This window comes from Ascaphus truei, chromosome 7, assembly GCF_040206685.1.
Source record: "Ascaphus truei isolate aAscTru1 chromosome 7, aAscTru1.hap1, whole genome shotgun sequence".
Classification (NCBI taxonomy): domain Eukaryota; kingdom Metazoa; phylum Chordata; class Amphibia; order Anura; family Ascaphidae; genus Ascaphus; species Ascaphus truei.
In genome coordinates, this window is record NC_134489.1 from 30,637,543 (window position 1) to 30,653,451 (window position 15,909).

Consider the following 15,909-nt stretch of genomic DNA (forward strand, 5'->3'; position numbering starts at 1 on the left):
CAGTGGTTACTAACCACTAAGGTGATTAAGGGGTTAGGGGGCCATACGTTTGTATTTTTATTGCACTGTTGTTGCCAACAGAAGACAAGGACGGTGATGAGGATGAGGACAGCCTTCATCCTTGCACACCCACTCTGCCCCCAATAAGCCTGCTATTGTGCCTTAATCCCTTCATTGCCTTAGCGGATAGCCGCTAAGTTAATGAAGCTGCTTTAATTTTATTTTTACTAATAGTATTGGTGAGCAGATGTCCTGATCTGAACCTCATTGAATTCATCCTCGGGGACCCCATGCTTCCTGTGATACAGGTCCCGGTATGTGGTGACGGTATCCCCGCAATGTTTAAATTCTCCCACGCCATGCTGTAGTTTTAAACGCACAGGGGATACCGGCATCCCATACTGGGGCTGTTTCTGGGAAAGCAGGGGGTCCCCGAGGCTGAAATTAAAGCAGTTCAGCTCAGGAGATCCCCAGCTCACGTACACTATTAGTAAAAAATAAAATTAAAGCTGCTTCATTACCTTAGCGGCTAGCCGCTATGGTAATTATATGTTTGGGGGTTTTGATACCAGTGTGCAGGAGCAGGGGGTCTCCTGAGCTGAACCACATTGATTCCAGCCTCGGGGACCCCTACTTCCCGAGATACAGGACCCGTTATAGGGTATTGGTATACCATGCAGGATTTAAATCCCCAGGTCAAGTGATATGGAGGATTTAAACATGGGTGGGATACCGGCACCCGGGTCTGTGTCTCGGGAAGTACGGGTTCCCGAGGCTGAAATCAATGCGGTTCACCTCAGGAGGCCCCGCTCCCGCACACGTATTAAAATTAATATTGAAACTGTACGATTGCCTGGAAGAGCCGTGCATAGAGACGCAGCGTCTCCATGCAGCTCTTCCGAGCTGCAGTTTCAACTATCAGTTGCCGTTCGCCAGGATTATAAAACGATAGAATTTAGAAGAATAAAAAAGCTGTTCGATGGTGCATTTTTTAAATCAAACTTTTAAAAAACTTGAATTTTTTTCTAGGTGAATACCATTTTTACGAACATGTTTTATTGCACGATAAATCAATGCAAAGTCGCATGGCAATGCACTGATTTTATCAATGATTTTATAAATAAATGGATACTATTCTCCTCCATTCAAACCCACAGCAATAGAGACAAGTTCCCATTGTCTCTTCTAACTGAATTCTCAAAGATCGCGACTCACCCGACCCCCTGGGAATTACTAAAACATCTGTCTTTATGCCCAAAAGATTGCATTTCATGTACGCCTCGAATGTAGAGGGTTGCTTTTTACCATAAAGTGTATTTGTATAACATATACCATCTGCACTATTTCTATTCCTCTTTTCTTGTTGAGTAAACTTGGATTTCCTGGTATCACAGCTACCGAATTGCAACTGATCTGGGATATGTTTCATTACACCACGCCATTGTGAGTATAACTTGGAGAGCATCACACTGCATGGATATCACCTGGCACATATAATATTGCCCAAAGTAGTTTCTCCCTGGATACAGTTCCCTGTTCCCCAGGATTTATTGGAGAACAAGTAAGAGTATCAGGATTCTCATAGGCACCTAGAGTAATTGGGTTCTGAAGCAATTAGGGGGGCTGGATCCACACTTACTCAGAGCAACTAAGTCAAAGAAACTTCCTTTGAGTGTTAACAGTGGGCACTAATGTAAGAACTGTATTCATGTATGTCTATTATGAAATCCAGTACAACATTGATAACGTGTATGATCGGTCCCTGCCTATGGGGACACGTATAAATGATTGCGGTACTACAAAGATTCCTGGCGTCCATTATTCTACAACCTTGCTACCGCATTGCAAAGCCACCTGAAACCAGCCCCTGAGTCAAAGTATCCCATGTGGAGTATATACCAAAGTAATCTCCCTAGAATTCTGGGAGGGAGGGTTACACAACTATTTGATGTCAATGTTTGTGCACTAGGCATATCTCAAGTTGTCAACATCTGCAGCTTCGCACATACACTGTGTTTAAAAAAAATCAACCGTGTGGGTAATTAGTTGATCAATCAGGGCTGTAAAATTACCATGGTAAATCCGCTACCCCACTGGATTGTCTTCTCATGAAGTATGAATTGCTCTTCTGCAGAAGTCTGCGTGTTAATTCCCCCGACTCTTGTACCAATCAAAGTCTCATCAGGGAAAACAATCCAGTTGATAATATCAAAGCCAGAAGTCAAGTCTCCGTTTTCATCAAAAAACACTTCATCTCCTGCACTGTTTGTAAAACGGACCTTCCTCAGGTACTTATTGAGCTTAAGAAATAAAAAATAAATAAAAACAGAAGAAGCATTATATAAATATTGATAACCTCAGTGTGCAAAATGTAGTGTAAATTAAAACTAAATGAGTCTGAAATGTAAGAGACATGAGAGAGAAGATGATTTAGACAAAAAAAATTGTTAGATTATTATTTAACCAACAAAAGATCAGTCACAAAACGAATAATGGGTCTATGTATTTACGTAATTAATTTTGGTGCAAGGACAAAGGATTTTCACCCTGCTCCTATGCATCAAAGCATTTTGTTCCAATGTTATTTCATCAGCCCTAGCTTGCACATTAGGGAATAGTGACAAAAAAATAAGGGTGCAAATTTCATCCATGATCATAAAAGGGAATAAAAAACAGTAATAGTGCAACACTGCATTGCAATTTAAATAGAGTTCAGATTATTCTTTAGATGTTAAACTCACGTGTTCCACGTGACAATCATGCAGTGGGGTTATTTTGAGTAACCAACAAGTAGACCATCAAGGTGATTGCTTCACATCTCATGGGATGATAAAGGGAGGAGAATCTCACATATAAGGAAAAAAAGCACATATAGTGTAAATTGCTTTAATTATTAAACAAACACAAAGTAATGCACTTACAAAAGGGTCTTTGAAGTGACCATTCGGACCACCCTGGGTCAAAACATAGGAACTGGACAGACATCACTCCCAAGACAGCCCTTGATCCTGCTGCATGGCTGATAAGCAGTCACTGGGCTGGATAGTTAGAACCTATTCTAGGCTGAAGTCCACCAGCTGTCAATGAATGCCCTACAAAGTTTCTGTAATGCAAGAAGCTGCCCTACATGTTTCGGCCACAATAGACTTCCTCACGGGCTAATCTAATGGAATATGTGGTCCCACTCCTTTTTAAATGTTCCGCCGCAGCCGAGATGCACATGCATCGCGTCATAAATGCTGTCACGACGCTCTTCGGTGTCCAGCGCGTCATTGCAAGTTGACATTCAGTGATGTCACGACGTTGCCTGGAGGCGTGGGCATAATCCCTCGGCGGTTCCCTCGTAACAATGTTAGTTGTTTGTGCTAGTGTCATGGAGACTATCACTAACCCCCAAAAGGCTACCGTACACTGCATCATCAGCCATTATCAAGGTTACTATCCTCTAATACAGCGGTGCGCAAACTGGGGGGTCGTGACCCCCAGGGGGGGCACGAGACTGCCTGCGGTGTGGCGCGGGGTTTACAGAGGTCCCGCACTTCCCAAAGGCACTTAAATTAAGTGCCGGGGGAGCTGCAGAGCCACTGTAAGCCTTTACTTACCTTGGCTCTGGCGGCTTCCTTCCCGCGTCGCCATGGCAACGCGGCGTCAAATGATGCTGGAAGGTCCTGTGACATCACGTTGCTATGGCAACGTGATGTCATGACGCTGGAGCGGAGGTAAGTAGGGGTGAGGGGGGGCGCGGGGGTGAGAAGACCGTCGGCAGGGGGGCGCAGGGCAAAAAGTTTGCGCACCACTGCTCTAATACACGCTATGATATCCATATATAATAATGCAATACAGATTATACAGATATCTAAGAGCAACACCATTAAAAATACAGCAACATAATAAACACAGTTTTACCATTTGTACTTAATACAAATGAATCGGCAACCCCACCCACTGGAATGTTAATGAGCCATGGGGACACAAAGAAAAGATCTTTTTGTTCACCGATGCATCAGATTCAACCTCACCCACTCCAGCGCACAGCCTTTGGCTCAGCCGAAGGGCAGTCAAAGGGCGTGAGCTGTTTGCTGCCGTTCGCTGATGTTAGTTGATGTTAAAGCTGCTCTATTTCTATCTGAAACTCCCAAGCCATTTATCCCCTGTATCCAATTTTCCTACTGTATCTGTCCATGAAATGTCTGTGAATTGACTTTATAACCCTCTTCTTTTATTGTAACCATGTATTTTTTATAACTCTGTGCCCAGGACATACTTGAAAACGAGAGGTATCTCACAATGTATTACTTCCTGGTAACACATTTTTATAAATAAATAAATAAAATAAAAAAAATAATACATATTTAAGATAATGGTAGCATCTAAAATACAAAAAAAAAAATCAGTGTTAAAACACAATAGATGCCACATATTAAAAATTGCAAATTTTACAACAAATCTATTGTCATTGATTCTTAAAGACAATTAATATATATTGACCATAATTTTAAAAGTTATAAATATAGCTTACCACTAAAATTACTTAGCAAACAAAAAAGTAAAATCAATCAAAATGTCTTCACAACAATATCTAAACATGCTAATTACTAAAAAAAGCAATATATTGATAAAAAGATAAAAATGTTTAATAATGGTAGTATATATTTTAAACCAAAAAGGCATTTATGTCAAAATCGACGTTTAGGTCTTCCAGTTGCAGGGTCTTAAGACGATAGATCCAAAAGGATTCTCTCTTAGACAGTGCTATTGTACTATTCCCACCCCTCCAGTGGGGAAGCACCTGTTCAATACCCATATATTTCAGACCAGAGGGATCAAAACGATGATATTTTTTTAAATGTAGGGACACATTATATCTCTAGTCCTATACTTATGTTGTGTATGTTTTCTAAAATTCTGACCCTAAGTGGGTGAATGGTACAGCCCACGTACTGATTTCCACAGGACAGAAAAGAACATACTTCACATATGAACTTTTACAATTAATGAAACTCCCTATTTTAGATGTTTCCTTAGTTACATTAGAGATAAAGGAATCGGTCTTCTCCACCCGAACCTACAGGCCTTACATTTATCACATTTAAAAAAACATGTGGTTTAGTTGGTAACCATATTCCATCTTTTACTGCCACTTCTTTTTTTATAGCACTTGGTGCCAGATAGTCTTTACTAAAGCAAGAAACCTCAAAGACAAATTGAGGAATATCCAGTAAATAGTCTTTAAGAATATCATCCTGTTTCAAGACATGCCAATGTAAACGTATTATTTTCTGTATTTGATAGGACCCTATTATATTGTGTTATAAATGGAATAAAATTTGTCTTATACTCTCTTTTTTTAGGGATACCTAACAGGCAATCATGGTCTAAGTTTGAGGCTCTATTTTTGGCTTCTTTAATTAGTAAAGGATTGTACTTTTTCTCTAGAAACCTATTTTCTAGTACCTGTGCTTGCTCCTGGAACATATTAATCTTTGAACAATTTCTTTCAATATGCCTGTATTGGCCATAAGGTACATTTTTAAGCCAATTCCCATGATGACAACTCGTATTTAGAATAAAATTGTTACAGTCTACACTCAAAGTGAGTCATGGTATGTATAACATTCACTTCTATATATATGACTAAATCTAAAAATGGAATTGAACTGGTACTGTGGATCCCAATAAATTTAAGGATCCGATCATTAGAATTAAGATAATCTAAAAATTCTAATAAAAGTGCCTCAGGTCCATTCCAAATGAAAATAATATCGTCTATGTAACCCCGTGTAAGGAATCCACACCCCAGTTTACTGCTTACCTTGCCTCACAGACCTGTGCAGTCCTTGAACACTCCCTCTGGTATCTACTGCAGCTGTGCTAGCTATCACTGCAACCTAGCCTTGAACTCACTCATTGGAGCAGTGCCTTCACACCCTCCTCCGGGGATTGGCTCGCTGGCCTTTAAGTACTGCATCCCCACAATCCTCCTCGGCCGAGCATAGTCCTTCCTGGATGTCACTGAGTGTTCTGCCACAAGCCCCTGGCTTGTTATCTTGTTACTCTCTGTTTTGTCCTAGTTCCTGTCTCCTGTGCTGAAGTGGAGTACTCTCCTTGTTTGACTTCAGCTCCCTGTTTCCTGAGACCGGCTGATAGTCTCACACAGCAGTCAGTTCCTGTATCCTGTGCTGAAGCAGAGTACTCTCCTTGTTGACTTCAGCTCCTGGTTTCCTGAGACCGGCTGCTAGTGTCACGCAGCGGTCTGTTCCTGTCTCCTGTGCTGAAGAGGAGGTTTCCCCAATGTTGTCTTCAGCTCCCTGGTTCCTGGGGCCTGCTGCTCATTCTCTATTTCAGGGGCCGTGTCCAGGTTCCGGCGCTGTAGCGGAGGATTCTCCAGCCCGCTCAGGACTCTTGCGCTGAAGCACTGATCTACCACTGCTGCCAGGCGGTGTGCCCACTCCGGTCTACCTATCACTTCCTGAGACCAGTACCATGGGCCATGGTCGCCGCACGTGCAGAGTCCACTCCTGCGCTCACGCTCTAAGCTGAAGCGGGGAACTCCTGACTACCTGTTGCCGAACTCCTGCTTGAACAACGCTTACCCTGATGTCTCCAGTCCTGACCCTGGCTTGTCCACTGACGATGCTGCCTTCTCCAGTCCTGACCCTGCTATGTACGACTACGAACTGCGTAATCCGGATCAGCCTGCGCGGTCTAAGGTCAGTGCTTTTACAACCCCAACCCAGCCACGCGGTCCGACCCAGGTTTGTGGCGAGCATTACCGTGACACCCCGCCATAGGACCAGGTTTGCCCCATACGGATTGTGATGGAAAATAACATCCTCCTCCCAAATACCTTGGAAGAGGTTCGGGTAACTTGACGCAAACCTGAGCACCATGGCGGTGCCATATTCCTGCAAATAAAAACTACCATTAAACCAAAAAAAAATTGTGTGTTAAGATATAATTAATACTGTCTGAAATGAAATTAATTTGAGCTAGATCCAATTTCTGTTTAGCAATAAGGATCCTCTTAATTGCATCAGAGCCTTTAGGGTGGTCTATAACTGTGCATAAAAAAGACACATCCAACGTACACAGAATATATTCTTCTTTCCACTCTATCTCTTTGAGCAAATGAATTGTGTCGTATCCTTCAGACGGTAGATTTATCACATATCCTTGAAGGAATGTGTCTATATATTCGGATAGGTTTGATGTTGCTGAACCAATACCCGATGTTATAGTTCTACTTGGTGGGCGTGTTGGATCCTCATGCAGCTTAGGCAAAAAAATAAAAACTGGAACTTTAGGAAAAGGGATTCATTTTTGCCTCTGTTAAGCAAAATTTCCAAATCTTGCAAGAATACTCTAGACAGCAACTTGTTAACCGTTTATATGTTTCTGAATCACCTAAAAGTCGAAGTGATTCCTCAATATAGTATGTTCTATCCATAATTACCGTCACCGCCTTTATCTGCTGTTTTAATTCTATATCTGTGTTTTCTGATAAATTTTAAAGAACCGGATTATGTTTCTGGCTTAAATTATTATTACTTTTAGTTGTTTTTTTAGCCATGGATTCAAAATAATTTATAATAAGGTGATAAAAAGTGTCAACAAAATTACCCTTATCTTGATAAGGGAAAAACATTGATTTCTGCTTGAGGCTTGTATGTACAAACTAATCCCTAGTTCCAGTAATTGGAACATTACGTGGATCTGGTGAGTCAAAAATGTCTTTTTACAGTAAGGTTCCTTAAAAATTTGTTTGCATCAATAAACAAATTGAACAAACTAAAATTGGCAGTGGGCGCAAACTTTAAGCCATTAGATAGGACAATTAATTCGTCCTTTGAAAGTATGGTCTTACTAATGTTACAGATTCCTTCTGAATTAATTACTTTGCCCTTTTTAGCAGAGTTTGTACCTCCTCTAGCTCGGGACACTGCGCCTCCAGGCAACGTCATGACGTCACTGAACGTCAACTCGCGATGACGCGCTGGACGCCAGAGAGCGTTGTGATGTCATTGATGACACGACGCATGTGCATCTCGAGTGACGGCGGAACATTTAAAAAGAAGGGGGACCGCATATTCATATATAATCAATGAACATGATGGAGACAGTGACAAACTTACCTTTATTGGTATCGAGCCCTTCCTTGGGGCCCAAAAAAAGGAGATTGAGGCAAGAAGTTATTACAAAAATAATGTAATGGATTTACAGTATACACTTAAAACACTCAGTCTCATGGGTTTGAATGAAGGGTTTATCTTTTCTCCATTCACGTAGAAGTGGCATTTTCAGCAGACATTTAAGATATGTCACTATATACTACTGTAGCAGGAGGGGATCCAGGTATATAGTGTAAACTTAGATGTCCGTTTTGACCTACGGGGTGGACAGATCAGGTTAGTTCATTTCTACATTATACACACTGTATATATGTCGGTTGAACATGCTAGTTTTTTACCAATCTAATAATATGTGAGTATATCTTATCTTTGTATGAAATCCCCATATAAGTACATCATAGCCCTATATGTATCTCCTATATCAGATCATGATATGAGATACTATAGCATTGTTCTGGATTATATATATGCCCTTTATGCTTGAATATTATTAAACACTCTGTTATGTTGGATAATGATAGTCTATTTATTGGGCACCTTTTAAATCTCACCTGGATGGTTATGGTCACCTCTAGCTTTAAATATGGTTATTTCCCCGTTTATTAATGTTTATTGATTTTAGTGCATGGAGCACCTTTCAATTGGCTATGATTCCCTGAACTACGGTGATTGGGTACATTTAGAAAGACTCCCATTGGGGAGGTATAAAGGACACCTATGCCGTTACAATGTATGCCTCCTACCTTGAGAAAGCGCGAGTCCCGAGCTCGAAGCGTACGTCGGGCATGACGTCATCTCATTGACGTCTTGGAGGATGTGGGCAGACTCGTTCATGGTCGTCAGGAAACAGGTTGTATAGCGCTATGCATTTTTAAGCAACTGTGGAACACATTTCTATGTGGCTAGCTGGTGATAAACACGAGTAGACAATTTGTAACTATACAATCTACTTAGCTACCCAATAGTGCGCTATTGACTCAATAGACTAACATTTTACATATTGTGTTACTACACTTATTATTTGGGTACTATTTGCCACATGTTGCTTTATGAGCTCTTAAATGTATCAACATTATACCACTATATATGCGATCTAAGCATAGTACTGCTATTTTTGATTACAACTATACAGTGTGCTCTGTCTGGTTAATTGTGGGTTGATGTGGCTATATAAACAGATGAACATTATCCATCATCCACATTACTACATAAATGTGAGCTGGGCACATTATTGGCATTACTAGTGACAACTATTTAAATTGTTATGTGTGGATAATGTGGCAACACACAGAGGTATATACCATCTATTACCCCTGATACACTAAGATATACTGAATATCTGTACTCACATGTTTCTAACTATACACAGGACGATTCTGTTGCTATAAGTAAATACATTAATTATAATAAGAGAAGATTATCCTACTCTAGTTCTTATCACAATAGCAATAATGACCACTTATTAGAGATTTTATTTCATCCCACACATTGTACCTATTCACATTATTGCATCGATTATTAATATCAATTAATAAAACTTTAATATTTTGGCCATTTGTAGGCTTTTATTAGCAATTGTCCTCCTACAATGCTGGGAGCATTTGCTATCTGGAACTTTGTACTCCAGTAGCCACTTTAGACAATTTTGTCTGGGAGTATTTAACCCCACAACATTATGTCAGTCCTGTGAGTGCAGCAAATAGGGATCTTTCGGAGATCTTGTGATCTCCTCTCTTTGTGTTTTTGTTCAGAATATTTGTCCCTATGTGCACTAGCTGTGTATACTAGTCTTTGATTACTATATAATTAGGTGAGCGGTTTACCAATTTGTTGTGTAAGGGACCCCATATTCCATTAGATTAGCCCCTGAGGAAGTTTACTGTGGACGAAACGTGTAGGGCAGCATCTTGCATTACAGAAACTTTGTAGGGCATTCATTTACAGTTGGTGGACTTCAGCCTAGAATAGGTTCCAACTATCCAGCCCAGTGACTGCTTATCAGCCATGCAGCAAGATCAAGGGCTGTCAAGAGAGTGCTGTCTGTCCAGTTCCTGTGTTTTGATCCAGGGTGGTCCGAAGACTCACTCCAAAGACACTTTTGTAAGTGCATTACTTTGTGTGTTTTTTTTTTAACAATTAAAGCAATTTACTCTATATGTGCTTTTTATCCTTATATGTGGGTTCCCCTGCATTTTTCATCTCTGGAGGTGTGAAGCAATCATCTTGATGGTCTACGAGTTGGTTACTCAAAATAACCCCACTGCCTGATTGTCACGTGGAACACGTGAGTTTAACATCTAAGGAATAACCTGAACTCTATTTAAACTGCTATACAGTGCTGCACTATTACTGGTTTTTATTCCTTTTATGTTTCTGGATGAAATTTGCACCTTTATTTTTTTGCCACTATTCTGTCTAAATTGGGTTTGAGTCCTGTTTGGGAGCTGCATTTTCTATTAAGGATAGTATATATTTACTTGATTATCACTATTCACTTTGGAATTTATGTTTGTTTAGTGTTTTTCAAATATAGAAGCGTTATTTGCGCTTGAATTCTTTTTCTGCACTTTAGGGAATGTCAGTAGGAGGAGTCAGAGAGAGAGCTACATGGTGCACATATTACAATGAGATGTATCGCAGTCTGCGTCTCTGTAACATTCTAATGCATTTTATTTGCCCACAAAAATCCTCCAAGTCAGAAGTGGTATAAATCTAACTTTGTGCAGCACGTGTTCTTACATATGACACAGCTCTGCTGCAAAAGTCCCGTATACATTGCACAGCCTCCAAAATGATTTGCTGAAGTTTAGACAATGGGCGAGAGAGAGACACCTGCAGCAGCTTCTAAGGATAGACTGAAGGGTGCACTAGGGGAAGAATTATTGGCAGAAAAAAACAGGGTCAAAGCCAGATGACCTCTCCATGGAGGAGTGTTGGCAGAAATAAAATGCACTCACTAGGCTATCTAATGAAGAGTAACTGTGAGGAGCTAAGGATTCGTAGTCTAGTAGGTAGCCAGCATGTGATAGGTGTATCAAGTGAAAATACTACAATGAACTTAGTGGCTAGCTCCAGACATGAAAATATGAGTAAGCCAGGAGGCTAAAGTGAGTAACTAAAATGTAATACAGGTAGTTCTCGCTATCCAACATTTAACTTTACAACGAATTGCATATCCAGCGCTTTACAATGCAACCCTAAGGGCCTTTTTTCAACGCCGGAATGCGTTACCTGACGCTGGAATGCGTTATCTAACGCTCACCGCCACTGATTAACATGGGACTCACATTACAGCGGTTTCACTATTCAACGCTACTTCAGAACGGATTCCGTTGGATAACCGAGGACTGACTCTACTTTAATAGGTCCTACTGACAAAATTAAAATAAAAAGGGGACACGGAATGACACATACAAACAGGGCATGTAAATAGAGATGGGCGAATTCGCCCAAATCCATTTCCCAGGTTTTCTCACATTTTTCACCCACAATCTGTTTCGCGGTGTAAAATCTGCAAACAGATTTGGTCAGTTTAAATACAGGCGGATTCATCAAAAACCACCATTGATCTTACAACCTGTTGACGGATTTGTAGAATCTAATCCGTGGATTCAGCAATCCGTTTGTGGATTCTTAAGAATTGCAGAATCCACGGATTTGATTCTACAAATCTGACCATGGGTTGTGGAATCCGTGGAGTGTATTGGTAATAATAATTTAACAATCTGTGAGACGCTAATCGAACTTTTGGAGATTGAGCTGCTGAAATCTGTGGACCAAAGGAACCGGCCGATCCACTGCGGATCCAAATCTGCCCCCAAAATTTGCCCACCTGTTCATGTAATATACAGTGCATACTGGTAGAGTTGATACCTAAAATGTAATTGTACTGCACCCTTCTCTGAGTGACCCCGGAAAGGGTGTGACACTAGGAATTATCCGTGAGGTAAACAGACCTGAGCAAATAAGGGTCTATATGACTTCTACAAACTCACAGGGTAGTGTAGCGGCAGGTACGATGTTGAACAATCTCCTGCACCACAACTAATGTCAACCTGTTTTTTCTGCCTTTGCTGAAGTTTGCAATGATTGAAAGTGATGGAAATTAACCCACAGTTTTGTGAATTGAAGGCCAAGACATTATCTATTGAGCAAGGCCGCCTATTGAGCAAGGCCGCCTTCCTTTGATGGAATGGAAAAGAAATAAAGAAAATATAAAGAAGAGGTGAAAAATCCGGAAGAACTATAGGAATTCTCATTCTATTAACAATTAGACTACTTCAAAACTTCCTGTGCAACATATCTGCTCTTGTTTAGCATATACTGCAGAATTTGGTTGGGTTGTGTCTACTTAAAAAACAAAAAACTATTAACCTCTTATAGATCACTAGGTAGAGAGGTTCATGTCATCTTAGACGTAGGAAATATTTTTGACAGAGTGAAAATGGAGAAAAAATAACAAGATACAGTACTTAATACATATTGTTAACATACTGTACAGTATGTGCTTTAAGTAATTCCTATTCTAACTACTTTATTTACACATTCCTCATATCAGTCACTGGTGCACTGCAGTCAAATAGAAGAGAATTTCATTGATACTTTAATGCAGCTCTATCCTAAACGCTGCTGCCAGAATCACTCTACTATTTCCTAAATCTATCTCGGTGCCTCACTGTTGAAATCCCTCTACTGGCTTCCTATCAAATCCTGTATCACACATTCAATTTTCCTCCTCACTTTTAAAGCTTTAATTTAATTTCTCGCTATGCACCATTGTCACGGTAAGACCAGCTTATTACAAATTTTAATTACCGGGATCATTAATTGAGCAAGCAGAGAGATAAAAATAAATGGCATTTATTCACCTAATGAATGCAGACAACAATGTTACACAAAAATACAGTAAAAAGACACACTTACGTTTGAAAACTGGGATAACAAAACTAATCTTTTCTAATTGCAAACCCACAGCAAAATATTCCAGGCCACTTCTGAAAAACGGGCTGCAGGGGGTGGGTGGGTGTTTGTGAAAAACGGGCTGCAGGTTGTGAAAAACAGGCTGCAGGTTGTGTGTGAAAAACGGACTGCAGGTTGTGAAAAACGGGCTGCAGGGGGTGGGTGGGTGGATGTGAAAAACGGGCTGCAGGGGGTGGGTGGGTGTGGGTGAAAAACGGGCAGCAGGGGTTGATTGGTGGGTGGGTGTGAAAAACGGGCTGCGGTGGGTGGGTGGGTGATTGTGAAAAACAGGCTGCAGGGGGTGGGTGGGTGTGAAAAACGGGCTGCAGGAGGGTTGTGAAAAACGGGCTGCAGGGGGTGTGTGGGTGGTTGTGAAAAATGGGCTGCAGGGGGTGGGTGGGTGTGTTGCGCTGCCCCCGTGGGGGGGGAGGTGTTGTGTCCCGGAGCAGTGATGGCAGCAAGGTGGTGTGTGTGATTATATATATGTGTGTGATTATATATATATGTGTGTGTGTGTGTGTGTGTGTGTGTGAGAGTGTGTGTGTGTGTATATATATGTGTGGTATATATATATATATATATATATATATATATATATATATATATATATATATATATATATATATATATATATATGTGGTGTACGTGTGGTGTATATATATATATATATATATATATATATATATATATATATATATATATATATATGTGTGTGTGTGTGGTGTATATATGTATATGTGTGTGTGTGATGTGTGTGATGTGTGTGGTGTGTGTGTGTGGTGTGTGTGTGTGTGAATATATTTATCAAAGTTGCACAATGTTAATAAATAATTTATTCTCACAACATGTCTTTTTTTTAATTTTTTTTAAATATTATATAATATATACACACTGTGACATAGTCCAAAGATGTTAGGCAGCTTTCTGCCCCATTTTAGAGCAGAAAGTGCAGGAATAGTTAATGATCCGTTCCACAGCTTCCCATTAACTCAGGCAGCTGGATGGAAAATCCAGACCACAGATTACAATGGCTCTAGTTCTCCCTCACCTGCTCTTCTAATCACATGCACAGGTACTTAGAGCAGAGAGGTTTTGCATTTCACTCTCTCTCCTTAGAGCCTGGAGGCTGGGGGTATCGCTGCTCCCCTGTTTCCAGTTTCGGGGTTGACGGCCCCTCCAAGTATCACAGTACCAGAGGATTTGCCTGGACACGGGACCGAGTTCCCACCACGAACAGATAAGACAAAACAAATGTTTACTGCTGTTGCTAAAAGACTGTGCTGTATCTAAGTGACCCTAAATGAGAGGGCATTGTTTTAAGCTGGGGAACCAGGTTAGTTGGCTAGCAGCTGTTAGAGAGACTGATTTTGATGTGTAGTTAGATCCCTGAAAGGGATAGGATTTTGTTTATATAATTTGGTTTCTTTTTACTTGAAATAACAGTGTGGGAAATACTGTAACAATGAAATGAGTGAACTGCTGAATGAAAGTATCTGAGTACCTCTAACCTACACATGTTAAAGCTGCAGTACCTTACTTGGATGAAAATAAAGCAGGCAGAAGCCTGAGTTAAGCAGCTTAATACTTTGCATGATCCTGTTTTTGTATTAAATAACCCTAGAAGACTGTGTCGGGAAGAACCCAGACAGACATCAGCACTACAAAAGAGGGGCGTTTGTCACATATGGTGGAGAATGCGGGCAGACACTAAAAAAGTCTGTGGGTTTGCAAATAAATGCGGGGGTTTAAAATGGCCGCCGAGCTGAACTAAAGTACAGATGCTATGAGTGAAGTCTGTCCCACTGTGTATATCAGTTGTGCTTCTAGCATACACAGAGAATGTGCGAAGTGTGGATGCAATAGCACCCTGAACCCAAACAGAAAACCAAAATGTTTTGCTGAAAAAGAAAAAAAAAAAATTGCATCTAGCAAGTGCTGTTTGTAAAGCTAATGCCTTTTGCTGGAGTGAGTGAATTTGCAGCTAGCAAGTGCTGTATGCAAGTTGCTGAAGTGAGTGAAATTGCAGCTAGCAAATTGTCCCTGCCGGGTTTCTAAAATGGCCGACGTGAAATGTTTGTTTTGTAATGTACATAATCATGAAAAACAGTGTCCCTTCAGGCCATACGATGATGATGATGACGACTCGTATGTGGCCCCTGGAGGAGAGTCGTACCCACAGATGAATTTAGTATGCTGGGCCTGTCATAAAGTAGGTCACATGGAAGATGTGTGCCCCAAAATTTTCAAAGACAAACAGCTGCAAAAGCAAGCAACGCCCTATGAGTGCAAGCAAGATGTGGAAGCTGATACCAGTGAGCGTGTGCCCAGTACCACTGATATCTCTGGAGCTAATAAAGCAAAAAGAAAGAAGAAGAAAAAGAAAACTGTTCCTCAAGTCACAGGGGAAGTGACCGAGCCACTTGAACCTGCGCTGTCAGGACATGCGTCAGAAAGGCGCCGAGATGTGCTGCAGACCGGAGTGACCGGCAGAATTGTCACGGGAACAGTGGCAAAGGAAAAGGAGGAACAAAGGGAAGCTGAATCCTTGAACCAGGATAAAGAGGCTTTGGTTTCTGCACTCCAAGCTGCCCGCCATAATTATGAAGTCCTGTGGCAGGATTTGGTGAAGGAGCGAGAATGGAGCAAGAAGGAGCGAGAATGTTGGATGGAAGAGCGAGAATCGAACGCCGAATTACAGAGGTGTATACTTCCAGCTTTACAGGAGTACGAGGCTTTGAAGAAAACAGAGTCTCTCTTACGGAGTGAGCTGGAAGAGGTGACGACTAGGCTGGAAAAGGCCAACACCGTAATGGCTATCCTA

The 15,909-nt window shown here is 41.0% G+C and overlaps 1 protein-coding gene across 1 annotated transcript in view; it reads right to left on the reverse strand.

Moving 5' to 3' along the window:
• Nucleotides 1-15,909, reverse strand: part of LOC142498892 (vomeronasal type-2 receptor 26-like) — a 53,903-nt gene that overhangs the window by 25,830 nt on the left and 12,164 nt on the right. The window contains exon 2 of the mRNA XM_075607517.1: nt 2,073-2,300. Coding sequence (XP_075463632.1) covers nt 2,073-2,300 — 228 coding nt within the window. The remainder of the gene's footprint in view (nt 1-2,072; nt 2,301-15,909) is intronic.